Consider the following 21693-nt stretch of genomic DNA (forward strand, 5'->3'; position numbering starts at 1 on the left):
GACAGACCTGTAACCAAACCGGTTAGATGTATTTGCCGTACATTAACAGTCCTATAAAACGTGATATTCGTCACACGACAACATTGTCAATATCTAGTTTTTCTCATATATATGTCCACAGCCTCACTGTAACTTCTAAATGATGAAAGCATTTTAGAAACCACCGTGGGCAGTCAGTTTTATTATGCAAGATGCCTTTACTGCGCCGTTTACAGTACACATATCACATAACCGGCCAGTTTCAGCCTTTGACCTTTTTCGAATGTCTGCGAATACAGTAGCAAAAAAGAAAAAGAACAGGAAAAAGGTGGGATACATAAGTGATTATCATTAAGCTTGCATATTAAATTTGTTGTTGAATCGCTTACATAGATTTGGTGAAGTTTGTGTCATGTTTAAAACCTGTTTTTTGCTATGTGAGGGCAGACAATTGTTCCCACACATAAACATATCTGTTACAAAACAGCATTATCTAAAGTTATACTTAGACATGCCATTTTTCAGAGAGCCAAACTTCATCGACTGACTGAGGCTATAGTTACGTGACGTCAGCCTTGCATACTCGTCGTTAATTCTTCATGAAAATCTTACATAATCACCCTGCTGGTCATAAAAAAGAATTCTTCCAATCCAAAATGACGAAACTGATAAACAAAACTAAGAATATCAGAAGCCATTGCTACAAATAACGGTTAAGATTTAAACGTGGTTAACGGAATGTGCCTTTAGCGGCTGAAAGTGAAACAGTAAGGAATAATGAAACTACGCTAGCTGCAGAAGTAAAAAAAGGAAATATAAAATAGGCTGTGATGCCATACGACGGAACGATTTCATTTAAACTAGCACATATGTTTCGTATGACTAACGAATTTAATGGTTCAGATGGCTCTGAGCACTATGGGACTTAACTTCTGAGGTCATCAGTCCCCTAGAACTTAGAACTACTTAAACCTAACTAACCTAAGGACATCACACACATCCATGCCCGAGACAGGATTCGAACCTGTGGCCGGCCGCGGTGGTCTCGCGGTTCTAGGCGCGCAGTCCGGAACCGTGCGACTGCTACGGTCGCGGGTTCGAATCCTGCCTAGGGCATGGATGTGTGTGATGTCCTTAGGTTAGTTAGGTTTAAGTAGTTCTAAGTTCTAGGGGACTGATAACCACAGCAGTTGAGTCCCATAGTGCTCAGAGCCATTTTCGAACCTGTGGCCGTAGCGGTCACGCGGTTCCGGACTGAAGCGCCTAGAACCGCACGGCCACAACGGCCGGCACTAACGCATTTAGTTGGTTTCCATACCGACAACACGCTGAATAACATCATCCGTCACAAAAAGTATCAAGAGCTGCCTTTCAATCAATCCAGCATTTTAAAAAAAAATTGCAAAGATTGCTATAAATTTTACATTGGCCAAGCGGGGCGAAATTTTAACACACTGTTTAAAGAACACTTCAGACAGAGTGGAAATATTTAGTCCATGTTTAGTAAGCATCTGAGAGAAAAAGCCACTCCGCACTAAACGAACAAAACATTAAAAATTTTACACAGAGAAGATAAGGGTAAAATCATGGATACCTTGGAAGAGAAAGAGATGTACGAAAATCTGATAAAGAAGCCAGTACAAATGCTAATCAGCAGATAGGCTTGCGAAATAGAAGATTTTTATGCAATTTTATTCGTGTTTTGAGTTCTGTGCGAATTAACTAACAAATGGGACAGTTTTATCGTCACGAAACCTAACAGTGGTTACGGAGTAGCACTGTGTTTCTGTGTAGGAGTGGCTTTTGTATTTTTAATGGCGACGTGAACTGTTAATTTTAATACATTACTTTAGGGAAAACGAACACATGAAATCAGTTTAAAAGAGTCTTGGAGCAAACTGATTGGGTTGTTCGTTCATGGCCTTGGCTTCGCAAAAGGACAGTGTCTGACTTGCAGTATACATAATACACTAAAGGTAATTGTGCCTACTTGAACATATTTCTGAGCACTGACTGATGACTAGTTTCTGTATTTGTCTCTCGATACCCACTTCGGAGGACACAGTAGCTTCTAGCAACCAGTATAACAACCACGTGAAACACAAAAAACTCGCGAACGGTGACTACGCCATACACAGACTGGTAGCCGAATACTGTTCACAGCGACTAGGACGTCTGAAAGCCGGAAATAAGTAGGAGAAGAATTGAAACTTCCTGGAAGATTAAAACTGTGTTCCGGAGCGAGACTCGAACTCGGGACCTTTACCTTGCGCGGGCAAGTGCTCTACCATCTGAGCTATCCAAGCACGACTCACGACCCTCCCTCACAGCTTCATATCAGCGCACACTCCGCTGCAGAGTGAAAATCTCATTCTGGAAACATCCCCCAGGCTGTGGCTAAGCCATGTCTCCGCAATATCCTTTCTTTCAGGAGTGCTAGTTCTGCAAAGTTCGCAGGAGAGGTTCTGTAAAGTTTGGAAGGTAGGACACGAGGTACTGGCAGAAGTAAAACTGTGAGGACGGGGCGTGAGTCGTGCTTGGGTAGCTCAGATGGTAGAGCACTTGCCCGTGAAAGGCAAAGTACCCCGTCTCCCACCTTGTAAACTTGAAGCTCTTCTGGGAACCTTGCAGGACTAGCACTCTTGGAAGAAAGGATATTGCGGAGACATAGCTTAGCCACAGCTTGGGGAATGTTTACAGAATGAGATTTTCACCCTGCAGCGGAGTGTGCGCTGATAAACTTCCTGGCAGTCTCGGTCCGGCACACAGTTTTAATCTGACAGGAAGTTTCGTATCAGCGCACACTCCACTGAGAGCGAAAATCTCATTCTGGAAAGGCGAAAAATTACTTGCCAAAATATGCAATCGGAAAATCGCGTTTTCTACACACACTAAAATACCACTTACAGTTACGCTGTGGTATTATCCTCTTCACTGCTGGGAACGTCGGACCTAGTTCCCATTCGATGGCAGGTGGCATTGCCCAGTGTCGATATGATGGGCTGGTTTTTCCGTACATACATACAAACATATTCCACAGGCTAATATACTGTCGATGCGACCACTCTGCTCTGTCATTGGTGGTGTGTTTCAGTTCCACGTAAGCGTCACATCCTCTCCTCTTCTCTTCTCAATGTCTCTCAAATACTTTTTTCTAGGCCGCGCTCTTCCTTCCTTTCTGAGCATTTTCTGTTCAATAAATATGATGATGAGAGTGTTGTGTCTGATGGAATGATCAATAAATATATTTCTGTCTTTTCCATTTCCTTTAATAATCCACTCTTTTCGGTGACTTCCCGTAAGACTTCCATGTGGGTTTTTCTTTTCATCCAGCTCTTTCTTTGCCGGCATATACACATTTCAAGTCGATTCTTTCACGGTTTACCAAAAGACCAACTTTCATTTCCGTGTAGCAGTGTACTCCATACAAATGATTTTCTGAAATCTATATTTACATTTTTGCAGGTTAATTTTCTTTTCTTTGTCATACACTGAAGAGCCAAGGGAACTGGTACACCTGCCTAATATCGTGCAGGGTCCCCGCGAACACGCAAAAGTGCCATAAAACGACGTGGCATGACTCGACTAATGTCTGAAGTACTACTGGAGAGAACTGACACCATGAATCCAGCAGGGCTGTCCATAAATCCTTAAGAGTACGAGGGGGTGGAGATCTCTTCAAAAACAGCATTTTACAAGGCATCGTAGATATGCTCAATAATGTTCATGTCTGAGGAGTTTGGTGGAGAGCGGAAGTGTTTAAACTCAGAAGAATGTTCCTGGAGCCACTCTGTAGCAGTTCTGGACGTGTGAAGTGTCGCATTGTCCTGCTCGAATTGCTCAAGTCCGTCAGAGTGCACAATGGACGTGGATTGCTGCAAGTGATCAGACAGGATGCTTACGTATGTGTCACCTGTCACAGAAATATCAGGGGCCTCATATCACTCCAACTATTACAGAGCCTCCACCAGCTTGAACATTCCCCTGCTGACATGCAGGGTCCACAGATTCGTGAGGTTGTCTCCATACCTGTACGCGTTCATCCGCTCGATACAATTTGAAACGAGACTTGTCCGACCAGGAAATATGTTTCCAGTCATCAACAGTCCAATGTCGGTGATGACGGGCCCAGGCGAGGCGTAAAGCTATGTGTCGTGCAGTAATCAAGGGCACACGAGTGGGCCTTCGGCTCCGAAAGCCCATATCGATGATGTTTCGTTGAATGGTTCGCACGCTGACACTTTTTGATGGCCCAGCATTGACGTTTGCAGCAATCTGTGGAAGGGCTGCACTTCTGTCACACTGAACGATTATCTTCAGTCGTCGTTGGTCCCGTTCTTGCAGGATCTTTTTCCGGCCGCAGCGATGTCGAAGATTTGATGTTTTACCGGATTCCTCATTTCACGGTACACTGGTGAATTGGTCGTGTGGGACAATCTTCGATTCATCGCTACCTAGGAGATGCTGTGTCCCATCGCTCGTGCGCCGACTATAACACCACGTTCAAACTCACTTAAATCTTGATAACCTGCCATATAGTAACAGTAACTGTGCTAACAACTGCGCTAGACACTTGTTGTCTTATATAGGCGTTGCCGACAGCAGCGCCTTATCCTGCCTGTTTACATATCTCTGTATTTGAATACGCATGAGTATATCTGTTTCTTTGGCGCTTCTGTGTAATTTGCCGTTTTTCCAAAGCAGTCCTCTTCGCTTCCATTATGCATTTGTTTCCTCTGTGATTCTACAACCAAGGTAACAAAATTGTTTCACTGATCAATTTAGATGTCATAATTTTTATATTGGTTTTATTTTTTTTCAATTTTTTGCAGTTCTGCTGTTAATTTCGTATTCCGTTTGTTCATTTTTAATTTCCACATTTTATGAGTGTCATACCACCTGCAGCATTATATTGATTTCTTTCTCGGAGCCTTCAACTATTTAGATGTAATCAGCAAATTTGATTCAGTATCTATTTTCATCATTAGCCTTTATTCCCTGTCTTATCCTTCATGATCAGATTACCTTTCTCCTTGAAGACATTAAATAAATACAGGGTCATCCTTGTCTAGTTCCTTTTCTAATCCTGGCCTCTTCCTCTACCTTACTGGTGTTTGTTTTTGTGTCTTAGTTCTGAAAGAGCTGATTAATGATTCTTCCGTCCATCCTATTCTTTTCGTAGTTCTAAAGAATAGCTTCAAGTTTACGGTGTCAGACGTTGAAAACTTCGTGGTCTGTCCGAGATACGATCCCACGACGTCTCAATTTCAACGCACACGCTATACCATTAGACCACCATACCGGGCATATATATATATATATACTCTTAGATAGCTTATAAGTTTCGATGGGTAACTTCGCGACTATCAAAATATGTGGCATATATGACCGTATCTATTGACTTACACGCTTGAATTATTTACACCGCCAAGGGACCACAGACCTTAGTGTTTGACATAAATGTCAAGCTGATACCTCCACCCGGTCTTGAGAAAAACTTGTCTTAACAGATGGACAGATAGACGACCAACAAACGGCCAAAACCAAGATATATTTTTGAAGTGATATAATTGCAGATTAAAAATTTTCGAATTTTTTTCATGTACTTATGCTCTGAAACCTTTCTTCTTGCCAGATTTTGTGATTCTAGGTCAACTGGAAGTCCACTCTAGGTATTGATGAGTGAGCTTCCAAATAGTGAAATACGCGACACAAATGGCCATATCTTGAAGCTTAAATTTTGCACACTGCCAAGGTGTGACATTAATTTCTATTTGATACCGCTAACTGTTCCTGAGAAACAGGGGTCTTAACAGTCTGCCGGAATGATAGAGAGACGGATGAACAAAAATGTAATTCTAAAGGACTATTTTTGCCGATTGAGGTACGGAGCCCTAAAATGAAAACAGTTGGAACATTTGTTACGAAGTGAGGTGGCGCAGTGGTTAACACACTGGAGTCGCATTCGGGAGGACGATGGTTCAAACCTGCGTCCGACCATCTTGATTTAGGTTTTCTGTGATCTCCCTAAATAGCTTTAGGCAAATACGGGGATGGTTCCTCTGAAAGGGCCCGGCCGACTTCCCTCCCCATCCTTCCCTAATCAGGTGGGACCGATGACCTCGCTGTTTGGTACCTCCCCCAAATCCAACCAACTCATTCCTTTTATAGCAGTCCATAATAATAGATTACGTAGAAAATATAAAATCGTATTATTACAGTGATAGATTTACTTTGCTGTTAAATTTTTTACGCTGTAGAATAATTTCGTTGTACATGCTCAAATTTTACAAGGTGTTCAACTTTGCTTCTGCCGTTTTTTCCCCAACATTTGAGGCTTTAATGGTTCAAATGGCTCTGAGCACTATGGGACTTAACATCTATGGTCATCAGTCCCCTAGAACTTAGAACTACTTAAACCTAACTAACCTAAGGACATCACACAACACCCAGTCATCACGAGGCAGAGAAAGGTCTTTAATGGAACAAATTGGTTACACATGTGTCATTCAGTGTATTTTCCATCGCTGGCCAATACTTTCTTCCATCTTTCGGGCAGTGTACGAATCCCGCGTCGAAAAAATTGTTCATCTTTTGAAGCGATCCACGAATCAATCCAATTTGTGACTACTTCATGAGATCGGAAGTGTTGGTCAGCCAGGCCACGCGCCATTGATCTAAACAGGAGATAGTCGGAGGGAGCAATGTATGGAGAATACGGCGGATGGGGTAGGACTCCCCTTTTAAAGTTTCCAAGTACGTTTTGATCTCTTTTGCAACGTGGGGTCGAGCGTTGACGTGCTGCAAAATCACTTTATCGTGCCTCTCGCTATATTGCGGCCGTTTGTCTTTTAATGCTCTGCTCGAACGCATGAATTTCTTTCGATAACGAGCACCTGTGATTGTTTTACTTGGTTTTAACACCTTATAGTACACGACGCCGAGCTGGTCCCACCAAATGCAGAGCATGATCTTGGAGCCGTGGATATTCGGTTTAGCCGTCGACGTGGAAGCGTGGCCGGGATATCCCTATGATTTGTTGCGTTTAGGGTTATCGTAATGAGCCCATTTTTCGTCCCCGGTCATAATGCAGAAATCCCTTCCATTTTTTGCCTCTGAAGCAACTGTTCACAAACACACAAACGACGTTCAACGTCTCTTTGTTTCAGCTCACGCGGGACCCAATTTCCTTCTTTCCGAATCATGCCCATGCCCTTGAGACGTTTTGAAATGGCTTGCTGTGTCACTCCCACTAATCGTGCCAATTCTTTCTGACTTTGATGCGAGTCTTCACTCAGCAGTGTGTCCAATTCTGCGCCTTCAAAAACATTCTCTCTTCCACCACTATGCCGATCTGCGACGTTAAAATCACTATTCGAAAAGCGTTGAAACCATTCACGACACATTCTTTTACTAATAGCGTCCTTACCATATGTACTTGAGAGCATTCGACGAGACTCAATCGCTGTTTTCTTCATATTGAAACAAAACAGTTACACCTCCCGCAAATGACGAGAATTAGGCTCGTAAACTGACATTTTTCGATCAAGAACAACTTTATAATGCAGGCACAAATCGACTAATGTTTGAATGAGGTTATGTTGAGCGAGGTTTAAGTTAAATGGTTCAAATGGCTCTGAGCTCTATAGGACGTAACATCTATGGTCATCAGTCCCCTAGAACTTAGAACTACTTAAACCTAACTAAGCTAAGGACATCACACACAGTCATGCCCGAGGCAGGATTCGAACCTGCGACCGTAGCGGTCACGCGGTTCCAGACTGAAGCGCCTAGAACCGGTCCAAGTTAAGTGCCTGACGTCTGCGATCTGTTTCTTTCGACCACTACTTATCACTGTCGCCACCTATCGGCAAACGGCGGAAGCAAAGTTGTACACCTTGTATAAGTTCTATGCGGCAAGCTCAGAGCCGAGGAGGCTAACTCGGGGCCTGTGTACCAATTGGAAGGTCAGTAACGCATACTGCAGATGTGGCGGCAGAGCAACGGACGAGCGTTGCCACGTGAGGGAAGCTGAACAGCAAACGCCACAGTGCTGCCTAACAAGTTAGTATGAAGTAACACTTGGTAACCCGAGCGACACTGCAATAGTCATACGCTGCAGAAAGTCTCGAGCTTGGCGGCCCACAATAATTACTGAATTGCCACAGGAAGGCATGGAGCGTCTTTGAGACCCATGCATGTCGGCCAAAAGTCGATCATGCACCCAGAGCCACCTCGTCACAGGCTCGGCTTCGGCTCTTTAAATAACGAGGCTTTTGGAGCTAAAAGTCATATCTAGTCGTGAACAATGAGATTTTCACTCTGCAGCCGAATGTACGCTGATATGAAACTTCCTGGCAGATTAAAACTGTGTGCCGGATCGAGACTCGAACACGGAACCTTTGCATTTTGCGGGCAAGTGCTCTACCAGAGCACTTGCCCTAACAGAGCACTTGCCCTAACAGAGCACTTGCCCTAACAGAGCACTTGCCCTAACAGAGCACTTGCCCTAACAGAGCACTTGCCCTAACAGAGCACTTGCCCTAACAGAGCACTTGCCCTAACAGAGCACTTGCCCTCTCAGAGCACTTGCCCTAACAGAGCACTTGCCCTAGCAGAGCACTTGCCCTAACAGAGCACTTGCCCTAACAGAGCACTTGCCCTAACAGAGCACTTGCCCTAACAGAGCACTTGCCCTAACAGAGCACTTGCCCTAACAGAGCACTTGCCCGAGAAAGGCAAAGGCCCCGAGTTCGAGTCTCGGTCCGGCACACAGTTTTAATCTGCCAGGAAGTTTCATATCAGCCTACACGCCGCAGCAGAGTGAAGATCTCATTCTGGAAACATCCCCCAGGCTATGGCTAAGCCATGTCTCCGCAAAATCCTTTCTTTCAGGAGTGCTAGTTCTGCAAGGTTCGCAAGAGAGCTTCTGTAAAGTTTGGAAGGTAGGAGACGGGGTACTGGTGGAAGTAAAGCTGTGAGGACGGGGCGTGAGTCGTGCTTGGGTAGCTCAGATGGTAGAGCACTTGCCCGCGAAAGGCAAAGGTCCCGAGTTCGAGTCTCGCTCCGGCACACAGTTTTAATCTGACAGGAAGTTTCATATCTAGTCGTGCCACCTTTCGGTCTGTGTCTCTATAACCAGACAGAGTGATGGTCTGTCGCGTTTCCGTGAAATCACGACGGACTGATCGATGGTTGTCTACCTGCTTACCCACTTGCTGACTTCAACACCGAGACGCAGCCAACCTGATGCAAACCGTGGTCTGCCGTTGTTGCCTACTGGGTAATTGTGGACGAGGGTCAATTGTGGATGATCTGCAAGTTGTCGTTCCACACGGCCCAGGCGTGACACATTTGCACAGCCCCCTGGCAGAGTGGTACACATCCACTGCAGTTTTGGTCGATCAGTGGTGCATGAACAGCGCCTAGTCTTGATGACAGCTGACGTCCTGGACCACACAGGTGGATGTCCTGACCTGAACATGCGATGGGCTATCTACGAGAACACTGAGATGTGAGCCGTACTATACTGCAGAACATCTGGACGCGTGAAGCCTAACTGTTTTCATGATGGCGTTGGCAACACACAGCAGCAGCTCACTGAACTGTGGCTCTGATAACACGACTCGCTGATGGGATGTGTCATCATTTCTTCATGGCTCGTGCTTATGCGTGGCCACTGTCTGATGTCCTGAGAACTGTGTAAATTCATCCCGGAAAGTAAATGTTATCACTATGTCACTAACGCCTCCGGGCGTAAACTGGACCACTCTACCTCACTCTGTGCCTGGCCTCTTGCACACAGCGTGATCCCAGCACCCCAGGTCGCGACACAGTGTTGATATTCGCCTGCGGTGATGGATACAGCTGCCACAGCGCTTCTGTGTGTTAGCAGCAATGTTGGGTACAGCCATCACAGGGCAGTTATTGGGATGTTGTTAAATTTTTGGAGGTATTTCGTTTTCGTAGTGGTAAAACTATTTTAACAACGGCATGTTTATATAGGAATGGATTTACAATTGAACGTGTATGTTTGATTTTTGAATTCTCCAGTAAAATACTCGTGGCGGCCGTGTAGAACATCTAAGACATAACGAGTCAGAAAGCTATCTTGTCAGACACAATGGACGTTAAGGCATGTTGTACATGTTCCGCAATATCTCGTTCACAAATACCTTGTAAGGTGGACACATCTTCGGAAACCTCGTATGTTACCTCACATTTTATAATTAATACACAATTAAAACTTTTTTGTAGGTAAATGAGTATTTAAAGCAGTTCTGAACTGTGCCCAGTTTCATGTTGCATTTTAATGAAAAAAAGAGTCGCCGATAAGAAAAGGAAACTGTCATGAAGAACTTGTGCTCATCGGCAAATTACGTGAAACCGTGTGGTGCAATCGGTGGAAACTATAGCGCGCGACGCAGGGACGCTAAAAACCGCTGGAGAGGATGCCGGAGCAGCATCAGTAACGTCACAATACAAGAACGGCTTAGAATGGCGACAGTGGTAGACGTGAGGTCGAATGATGGTAATAGAGTTGGGAATGTTGTAGAAATGTTGAAGTAATTAACAGTTTCAAACAGAATACTGAAGGCATAAAATCGGCGTGATTATCGAACAAGAAAATTATCGAACAAGTTTTGCTTTAACAAGGCGGTGAACAGAGTGCAATAATGTGCTTCAATCAATGGTAATGTTGTATTACAACAGTTGGTGCAGTAAAACATACGGCATAACTCAAAAGGAATAAGTGTAGGTCTATTATTTCACTTCCCCCATGAACCATGGACCTTGCCGTTGGTGGGGAGGCTTGCGTGCCTCAGCGATACAGATGGCCGTACCGTAGGTGCAACCACAACGGAGGGGTATCTGTTGAGAGGCCAGACAAACATGTGGTTCCTGAAGAGGGGCAGCAGCCTTTTCAGTAGTTGCAGGGGCAACAGTCTGGATGATTGACTGATCTGGCCTTGTAACATTAACCAAAACGGCCTTGTTGTGCTGGTACTGCGAACGGCTGAAAGCAAGGGGAAACTACAGCCGTAATTTTTCCCGAGGACATGCAGCTTTACTGTATGATTAAATGATGATGGCGTCCTCTTGGGTAAAATATTCCGGAGGTAAAATAGTCCCCCATTCGGATCTCCGGGCGGGGACTACTCAAGAGGACGTCGTTATCAGGAGAAAGAAAACTGGCATTCTACGGATCGGAGCGTGGAATGTCAGATCCCTTAATCGGGCAGGTAGGTTAGAAAATTTAAAAAGGGAAATGGATAGGTTAAAGTTAGATATAGTGGGAATTAGTGAAGTTCGGTGGCAGGAGGAACAAGACTTTTGGTCAGGTGATTACAGGGTTATAAATACAAAATCAAATAGGGGTAATGCAGGAGTAGGTTTAATAATGAATAAAAAAATAGGAGTGCGGGTTAGCTACTACAAACAGCATAGTGAACGCATTATTGTGGCCAAGATAGACACAAAGCCCATGCCTACTACAGTAGTACAAGTTTATATGCCAACTAGCTCTGCAGATGATGAAGAAATTGATGAAATGTATGACGAGATAAAAGGAATTATTCAGGTAGTGAAGGGAGACGAAAATTTAATAGTCATGGGTGACTGGAATTCGTCAGTAGGAAAAGGGAGAGAAGGAAACATAGTAGGTGAATATGGAGTGGGGGGAAGAAATGAAAGAGGAAGCCGCCTTGTAGAATTTTGCACAGAGCATAACTTAATCATAGCTAACACTTGGTCCAAGAATCATAAAAGAAGGTTGTATACCTGGAAGAATCCTGGAGATACTAATAGGTATCAGATAGATTATATAATGGTAAGACAGAGATTTAGGAACCAGGTTTTAAATTGTAAGACATTTCCAGGGGCAGATGTGGATTCGGACCACAATCTATTGGTTATGAACTGCAGACTGAAACTGAAGAAACTGCAAAAAGGTGGGAATTTAAGGAGATGGGACCTGGATAAACTGAAAGAACCAGAGGTTGTAGAGAGTTTCAGGGAGAGCATAAGGGAACAATTGACAGGAATGGGGGAAAGAAATACAGTAGAAGAAGAATGTGTAGCTCTGAGGGATGAAGTAGTGAAGGCAGCAGAGGATCAAGTAGGTAAAAAGACGAGGGCTAATAGAAATCCTTGGGTAACAGAAGAAATATTGAATTTAATTGATGAAAGGAGAAAATATAAAAATGCAGTAAATGAAGCAGGCAAAAGGGAATACAAACGTCTCAAAAATGAGATCGACGGGAAGTGCAAAATGGCTAAGCAGGGATGGCTAGAGGACAAACGTAAGGATGTAGAGGCTTGTCTCACTAGGGGTAAGATAGATACTGCCTACAGGAAAATTAAAGAGACCTTTGGAGAGAAGAGAACCATTTGTATGAATATCAAGAGCTCAGATGGCAACCCAGTTCTAAGCAAAGAAGGTAAGGCAGAAAGGTGGAAGGAGTATATAGAGGGTTTATACAAGGGCGATGTACTTGAGGACAGTATTATGGAAATGGAAGAGGATGTAGATGAAGATGAAATGGGAGATAAGATACTGCGTGAAGAGTTTGACAGAGCACTGAAAGACCTGAGTCGAAACAAGGCCCCGGGAGTAGACAACATTCCATTAGAACTACTGATGGCCTTGGGAGAGCCAGTCATGACAAAACTCTACCATCTGGTGAGCAAGATGTATGAGACAGGCGAAATACCCACAGACTTCAAGAAGAATATAATAATTCCAATACCAAAGAAAGCAGGTGTTGACAGATGTGAAAATTACCGAACTATCAGTTTAATAAGTCACAGCTGCAAAATACTAACGCGAATTCTTTACAGACGAATGGAAAAACTGGTAGAAACGGACCTCGGGGAACATCAGTTTGGATTCCGTAGAAATGTTGGAACACGTGAGGCAATACTAACCTTACGACTTATCTTAGAAGAAAGATTAAGAAAAGGCAAACCTACGTTTCTAGCATTTGTAGACTTAGAGAAAGCTTTTGACAACGTTAACTGGAATACTCTCTTTAAAATTCTGAAGGTGGTAGGGGTAAAATACAGGGAGCGAAAGGCTATTTACAATTTGTACAGAAACCAGATGGCAGTTATAAGAATCGAGGGACATGAAAGGGAAGCAGTAGTTGGGAAGGGAGTGAGACAAGGTTGTAGCCTCTCCCAGATGTTACTCAAACTGCATATTGAGCAAGCAGTAAAGGAAACGAAAGAAAAGTTCGGAGTAGGTATTAAAATCCATGGAGAAGAAGTAAAAACTTTGAGGTTCGCCGATGACATTGTAATTCTGTCAGAGACAGCAAAGGACTTGGAAGAGCAGTTGAACGGAATGGACAGTGTCTTGAAAGGAGGATATAAGATGAACATCAACAAAAGCAAAACGAGGATAATGGAATGTAGTCAGATTAAATCGGGTGATGCTGAGGGGATTAGATTAGGAAATGAGACACTTAAAGTAGTAAAGGAGTTTTGCTATTTAGGGAGTAAAATAACTGATGATGGTCGAAGTAGAGAGGATATAAAATGTAGACTGGCAATGGCAAGGAAATCGTTTCTGAAGAAGAGAAATTTGTTAACATCTAGTACAGATTTAAGTGTCAGGAAGTCGTTTCTGAAAGTATTTGTATGGAGTGTAGCCATGTATGGAAGTGAAACATGGATGATAACCAGTTTGGACAAGAAGAGAATAGAAGCTTTCGAAATGTGGTGCTACAGAAGAATGCTGAAGATAAGGTGGGTAGATCACGTAACTAATTAGGAGGTATTGAATAGGATTGGGGAGAAGAGAAGTTTGTGGCACAACTTGACTAGAAGAAGGGATCGGTTGGTAGGACATGTTTTGAGGCATCAAAGGATCACAAATTTAGCATTGGAGGGCAGCGTGGAGGGTAAAAATCGTAGAGGGAGACCAAGAGATCAATACACTAAGCAGATTCAGAAGGATGTAGGTTGCAGTAGGTACTGGGAGATGACGAAGCTTGCACAGGATAGAGTAGCATGGAGAGCTGCATCAAACCAGTCTCAGGACTTAAGAGCACAACAACAACATATTATTTCACTTAATCATTTAGCTGCAAATCAATTCCAGGAACAGATAGACGTGCTCAACCGGAGATAGCCACCATCTTAAACGTAACACAGAACAGAGTATACGCATGTATAGCAGAACACTACTTCAGAGTAGAAGATATATCATGAAACACTGTTTTATGATAAAGACTCGTGAATTCAATGATCAAGATTAATGACATGATTATTACGAATATATATCCGCCCCTGGTAGCTGAGTGGTCAGCGCGACGGAATGTCATACCTAACGGCCCGGGTTCGATTCCCGGCTGAGTCGGAGATTTTCTCCGCTCAGGGAGTGGGTGTTGTGTTGTCCTTATCATCATCATCATCATTTCATCCCCATCGACACGCAAGTCACCGAAGTGGCGTCAACTCGAAAGACTTGCACCAGGCCGACGGTCTACCCGACGGCGTTTTCATTACGAATATCAGCCACCTTTACTGTTCTGTAATTGTTTTTATTATATATTTTATAAATCACTCACTATGAGTCCATTTCTGCATATTACCATCATCAGTCACTAACGCTCTGTAATTACGTAAGTAAGCAATAGTGTTAATATAACGGTCTGTAACCACGATTAGAAAAGGTATAAAACATCGTTAGGTGTTTTTACCTTCGTAATACCGCTGTTTGTTTTTTTTTTTTTTAGTTGATTTCCATGTATGCTATTTTTCTGACAGCTTGGACAACAGTGGATCAGCAATATTGCATGTTTACATAGTTACCATTACAAATAAGTGATGTGTTGTAATTCAGTTGCTTTTTATTATTTATAATTATGTTTTATCTGGAATTCTATGATGATGGCGATGTGTCGAAATGGACTCATCGTGAATGATTTATATATAAAAAAAAATTCCAGAGCAATGTGGCTGGATGATACTCGTAATTATCATGTCATTGAAAGACATATTATGCACTGCCAGCCCCAAAGAACAAAAGATCAAGGATAAGTTTGTAGGTCACAGGTGCTCGTATCACTAACAGTTCCTTGCAGTCAAATTATATGAACAGATATAAAAATCGGTTGAGCAAATAAAAATTTAAAAACTAACAGTTACCACAAAAGTTCAAAAAACCACAAAACTGCAGTAGTAGGCACGTTATACTTATTTTATTTAAAAGTCCAAACGATTTTGCCAAATGAAGTGCCACACGTTTGACTGAGTTCCACTGGGAAGTTGACGCGAGGGAACGCTAGGTTTGAAAGATAAATGCACACTTCATTCGCATCAACTGTCAACTGAAAAATGCGTCCGAATAAACGTAAACAAAATAATTACGTCTAGTTCTTTCACGATTGTAAGAGTGTCTGCCCTACAATACTGAAAAACAGACATTTCCTTGTTTTAAATTTTTGTGCTGCAGCCTAGATAGCCTGCATAAATATGACCCTGATTGTTCGCGCACAACATACGAGAATGGAACGTGAAGAAGCCCCAATGATTGGTACAACGTGACGACCCATTTTACAGTGGTTTGCAGAACACAGATGTAGTTGTAGACGCCATGTGTAACATATTACTATCTTTACGACGTTTCTCATCGAGCCATATACGTTATCTCGCATTTCCAGCTGCTTCTCTCACAAAAAAATGATAAAAATTCAGAAATTCAGGGTCGCCAACAGCCCAAGCCCTTCCTAACCATTTAGAAAAAAAAGGAGCTGGAAAATTATTAGTTTAATTACTTTAATAATTTAATTACAAGTATGCAAATTTCTTTAAGTAGCCAGATAAATAGCACTCCATGTCGTGCATGAAGCAACTTGATTAATTCAGGATTGGAAGTCTGAGTAAGTGAGTAAGATCAACACACCAGAATTTATCTTTCACGTAGATTATTTATTGTATCTAAGTATTTGGTTGCACATCCTAACTACACGAACTGGTGCCTGACTGGAAATATTTACGTAAGAATTACGTGAGAATGTAACAGAGCACAATTTAACTAAAGCAAGAAGAAACACAGAAAACGGGGGTGGGAGACAATGATACTACCATCTCCGTTGCATTCATACCATAAAAACATCTCAGTGAGATTCGCATTACGATTGTACGCATGCACTATTCTGGACAGAAGTTTAACCAATGCAAGAGGTTGTGCGATAATTATTCAACATACTAACTACGTCTGCTGCTTGTAAACGGCCGAACTAGAGCACGTGGTGCATTCCGAATCAAACTGTTGTGCTGCTTTGTAGAAAGTGCACGAAAGGACATATTATGCAGAAATTGTAGCTCATTAAACGAACAAACTGTTAAAATAAAGCCTATTGCGGTGCCGTGGTGGACCAGAAGGGTCTTTGATTACCAAACACGTGGCACAAAATCGACACACAAAGACAAAAGCAACTTCCACAAAATATAAGATTAAAAATCATTAAAAGTCATACTCGCTTCGACACAGTATTACACTCACGTACTGTCAAAGTGATCCTAACCATCTTTTCCTAATCAGATTTACCGTTTGAAATTCTACTTCATCGTTGTTCAAAATGAACAAAGTAACTTCCACACTTTTAACTCAAGCATCCAAAAATCGCCTATTTAAAGCAATATAATTATGGTACATTCGGCAAAATAACTCGCTTCACACGCTTCAGTTAAGCTGAAGTTCTTAAGTATTTCAACAGTTAAACATAACGAAGTCCTAACGCAACCTGCTTCCTATCACCTGAAACCCCCCTTAAGAGCTACGATCCGTACTCACCAAGCGTTTTTCATCTACATCTACATCCATACTCCGCAAGCCACCTGACGGTGTGTGGCGGAGGGTACCCTGAGTACCTCTATCGGTTCTCCCTTCTATTCCAGTCTCGTATTGTTCGTAGAAAGAAGGATTGTCGGTATGCTTCTGTGTGGGCTCTAATCTCTCTGATTTTATCCTCATGGTCTCTTCGCGAGATATACGTAGGAGGGAGCAATATACTCGTACTGCTTGACTCTTCGGTGAAGGTATGTTCTTGAAACTTTAACAAAAGCCCGTACCGAGCTACTGAGCGTCCCTCCTGCAGAGTCTTCCACTGGAGTTTATCTATCATCTCCGTAACGCTTTCGCGATTACTAAATGATCCTGTAACGAAGCGCCCTGCTCTCCGTTGGATCTTCTCTATCTCTTCTATCAACCCTATCTGGTACGGATCCCACACTGCTGATCAGTATTCAAGCAGTGGGCGAACAAGCGTACTGTAACCTACTTCCTTTGTTTTCGGATTGCATTTCCTTAGGATTCTTCCAATGAATCTGTCTGGCATCTGCTTTACCGACGATCAACTTTATATGATCATTTCATTTTAAATCACTCCTAATGCGTACTCAGAGATAATTTATGGAATTAACTGCTTCCAGGTGCTGACCTGCTATTTTGTAGCTAAATGATAAGGGATCTATCTTTCTATGTATTCGCAGCACATTACACTTGTCTACATTGAGATTCAATTGCCATTCCCTGCACCATGCGTCAATTCGCTGCTGATCCTCCTGCATTTCAGTACAATTTTCCATTGTTACAACCTCTCGATACACCACAGCATCATCTGCAAAAAGCCTCAGTGAACTTCCGATGTCATCCACAAGGTCATTTATGTATATTGTGAATAGCAACGGTCCTATGACACTCCCCTGCGACACACCTGAAATCACTCTTACTTCGGAAGACTTCTCTCCATTGAGAATGACATGCTGCGTTCTGTTATCTAGGAACTCTTCAATCCAAGCACACAATTGGTCTGATAGTTCATATGCTCTTGCTTTGTTCATTAAACGACTGTGGGGAACTGTATCGAACGCCTTGCGGAAGTCAAGAAACACGGCATCTGCCTGTGAACCCGTGTCTATGGCCCTCTGAGTCTCGTGGACGAACAGCGGGAGCTGGGTTTCACACGACCGTCTTTTTCGAAACCCATGCTGACTCCTACAGAGTAGATTTCTAGTCTCCAGAAAAGTCATTATACTCTAATATAATACGTGTTCCAAAATTCTACAACTGATCGACGTTAGAGATATAGGTCTATAGTTCTACACATCGGTTCGACGTCCCTTCTTGAAAACGGGGATGACCTGTGCCCTTTTCCAATCCTTTGGAACGATAGGCTCTTCTAGAGACCTACGGTGCACCGCTACGGTACACCGAAGAGTGCCGCTTTCTCTTTCGAGATTACCTAGCTCCCCGTGCAGCGGAAGCTACCAGAGGGGCAGTCCTCCGTCACAAACCTCACACACAAAAACAGCCTTCGACAAAGCCTTCTGTTCTGGTATTGGAAACCTAAGTTGGTCATCCTGTGCTCTCCTTCGAACGAGAAGCAACATCGTCTGCTCCCAGCAGACGATGACCAACTCAGTGTTTCCCACAAAACAAAACCGAAACCCCACATTAAAACACACACATAATATTCAATAGGCCTCATTTGAGTGCTCAGTCATTCTGGAAGAGTTCATAAATTGAGCCAAAAATCAGGTAGTAAAGTGAATAAGTTGTGGTACAACGTGACGACCCATTTGACAGTGGTTTGCAGAACACAGATGTATTTGTAGGCGTAGAATAGCGCAGGGATCCCGGTCGCGGGTGAGACCTCGAGCGACTCTACGACATCGAGGACGAGACTGGCAGCATTTTAACACAAGAAGGGCGTATTTAGTGTCTGACCTGTTGATGACCTTGGTGCCCATGGCAATGCGCGGCTTCTGCGCCGAGGCGGCGATGGAGGAGCGCTTGCTGTCGCCGGCGTACAGCAGCAGGCCCGCATCGCCGGGCTCCGGCGTGGGACACGAGCTCTTGTAGCCCGAGTCGATCGAGTTGGAGCCCGCGTAGCCGATAGAGTCCTTGTCTGCGTTGTCCAGCCGCTGCGCCGTCGAGCGACCCGACGGCGCGCCGACCGGCGGCCCCAACTCTTGATCCGAATCACACGCGTCCTGCAAACAATTTACTTCTCGGTAATACTTCTGTGACCCAAGAGGGGTAGGGCCATAGTGCTATCTCTTCACATTGAACTAGTCATTCTACATATTTTACATTACGTTAATATTGATACATTATGTTGTTTGGTTGGTTTGAAGGAGGGGACCAAACAGCTAGGTCATCGGTCCCATCGGATTAGGGAAGGATGGGGAAGGATGGGGAAGGAAGTCGGTCGTGCTCTTTCAAAGGAACCTACCCCGCATTTGCCTGAAGCGATTTAGGGAAATCACGGAAAACCTAAATGAAGATGGTCGGACGCGGGTTTGAACCGTCGTCCTCCCGAATGCGAGTCCAGTGTGCTAACTACTGCGCCACTTCGCTCTGTAACAAATAAGTAATTTAAAAATGACCTTAATGGCCGTCAACGTTTATCTATTAGCAGCCGTATTAAATCTTTAGCATGTCTATATCGTGCAGCAGTGTGAGTAAGTGGATTTTTTGTGTCAGATGAACAGTGCAAAATACACGATGTATCAAAATCAATCATCCAAAAAAAGGTTCAAATGGCTCTGAGCACTATGGGACTTCTGCCGGCCGGAGTGGCCGAGCGGTTCTAGGCGCTACAGTCTGGAACCGCGCGACCGCTACGGTCGCAGGTTCGAATCCTGCCTCGGGCATGTATGTGTGATGTCCTTAGGTTGGTTAGGTTTAAGTAGTTCTAGGGGACTGATGACCTCAGAAGTTAAGTCCCATAGTGCTCAGAGCCATTTGAACTTAACTTCTCAGGTCATCACTCCCCTAGAACTTAGAACTACTGAAACCTAACTAATCTAAGGACATCACACACATCCATACCGCTCGGCCACCCCGGCCGGCCAATCATCCGATTTGGCACGTCTGTATTTCTGAAACCAACAAACGTGTACAATGAATTTCGTTTTTCGATGAACGGGAAACTCAAAAAGTTTTTTTTCTCATACCTATGCATAGGTGTTCAATGTGTCCCCCCCTGAGATACACGTCATATGTCAATGCAGTATTCAAATTGCATGCGGTAAGCATGTCTTGAGTTATAGCTTCCACGGCTGCTGTTATGCGATATCTCAGTTCATTCTTTGTTGCTGGTAACGGAGGCACACAAACTTTTTTATAACCCCCGCCCCCCACAAGGGTAAATACATACAGTCAGGTCCAGTGACCTTGGAGGCCAGTAATGTAAGGCTGAATCATCTGATCAAGAGCGACCGATCCATCGTTTGATTTAAAAATTCCCGTACTTCCAGATGTCAATGTGGTGTTGCCCAATCCTGCTGATAAATAAAATCGTTCGAATCAGTCTCCAACTGTGGGAAAAGAAAGTTCTCAAGCATAGCGAGATATGTGCTTCCTGTAACAGTCTTCTCGGCAAAGAAAAATGGACCATACACCTATTCCTGTGAAACTGCACAAAACACATTAAATTTTGGGGAATCCCTCTCATGTTGTACAACTTCATGTGGTTGTTCCGTACCAGTTCACCCTTCCATTTAAATGGAATGTTGTCTCGTCACTGAACACTAAGCGTGGAAGTAAACTGTCATCCTCCTCCTTGCCAAGAACGAAATTACAGAACTCAACAAGGTGCTGTTTGTCATCTTCACAAAGAGCTTGCAGTAGCTGAATTTTGTAAGGTTTCATATGTAAACATCGACGCAACACACGCCATACGGACATGGGGGGCATGTTGAGTTGTCGGACTGCACGGCGAACGGATTTCTGCGGGCTCCTTGCGAAACTGTGGCGGATGCACTCTACGTCTGTGTCAGACACTCGGGGACGGCACGCCGATTTGCCTTCACACAAACAACCTGTTTCTCGGAATTGTTCATGCCACCGTCAAATGCTCTGTGTTGTAGGAGGATCCACACCATACCTAGTACGAAAGTCACGCTTAACTGTTATTACTGACCCGCACTGCGCAAAACGTAGCACAAACAACGCTTTCTGTTGTCCCGACACCATTTTTATTAGAACTGAAGAGAGCGCACACTGCTGCTACCTAGCGGGGAGCATGTAAAACTCGAGAGTCTGCTCTTTCCAATAGTACGTTGTTCACGCACATATATCAAATAACATAATAGTTATGCTTTTTTTTTTAAAAAAAATGGCTCTGAGCACTATGCGACTTAACATCTATGGTCATCAGTCCCATAGAACTTAGAACTACTTAAACCTAACTAACCTAAGGACATCACACAACACCCAGTCATAATGTATGATTTTTTTAAAATGAGGATGATTCTTTTTGATACACCCTACATAATATCACAGAATTATGTTTATTAATTCCTTTTAAATCGATCTGACTTAAATCAGAGTGAGGTTCAGAACGATGCTGCTGAAATTGAGGGTGCTTTCAATTATGGGGACATGTAGCGACCGCTCTTGCTATACGCAAGTTCTCGTATAACTCGAATGACTGGTAACGTATACATGATAAAACCCAGTCTATAGTTTTGCAGTGCTTAACCGAGACACCGTTTTGTTAATTTTTAAGGAAGTGTCAGGTTTTCAATAGTAAAAGCAAACTAAGGATGTGAGAAAATTTAGTGCAGCGTCTGGCGCTGCTGGTGCAACTTATAATGGTGAATTCTCATTTCACTGTTTGTTACAACATTGGCTTTTATTTTGCTGCATCAGAACCCAAGCAGAGTATGTTTATGCACTGCTCATGCTACCGTTTA

General features: G+C 43.4%; 1 protein-coding gene across 1 annotated transcript in view; it reads right to left on the minus strand.

Annotated features, from left to right (window-relative positions):
• Positions 1–21693, minus strand: part of LOC126249449 (uncharacterized) — a 573122-nt gene that overhangs the window by 45859 nt on the left and 505570 nt on the right. Inside the window, exon 4 of the mRNA XM_049951102.1 lies at positions 18719–18984. Within this exon, the coding sequence (XP_049807059.1) occupies positions 18719–18984 (266 nt within the window). The remainder of the gene's footprint in view (positions 1–18718; positions 18985–21693) is intronic.

This window comes from Schistocerca nitens, chromosome 3 (genome assembly GCF_023898315.1).
Source record: "Schistocerca nitens isolate TAMUIC-IGC-003100 chromosome 3, iqSchNite1.1, whole genome shotgun sequence".
Taxonomy (NCBI): domain Eukaryota; kingdom Metazoa; phylum Arthropoda; class Insecta; order Orthoptera; family Acrididae; genus Schistocerca; species Schistocerca nitens.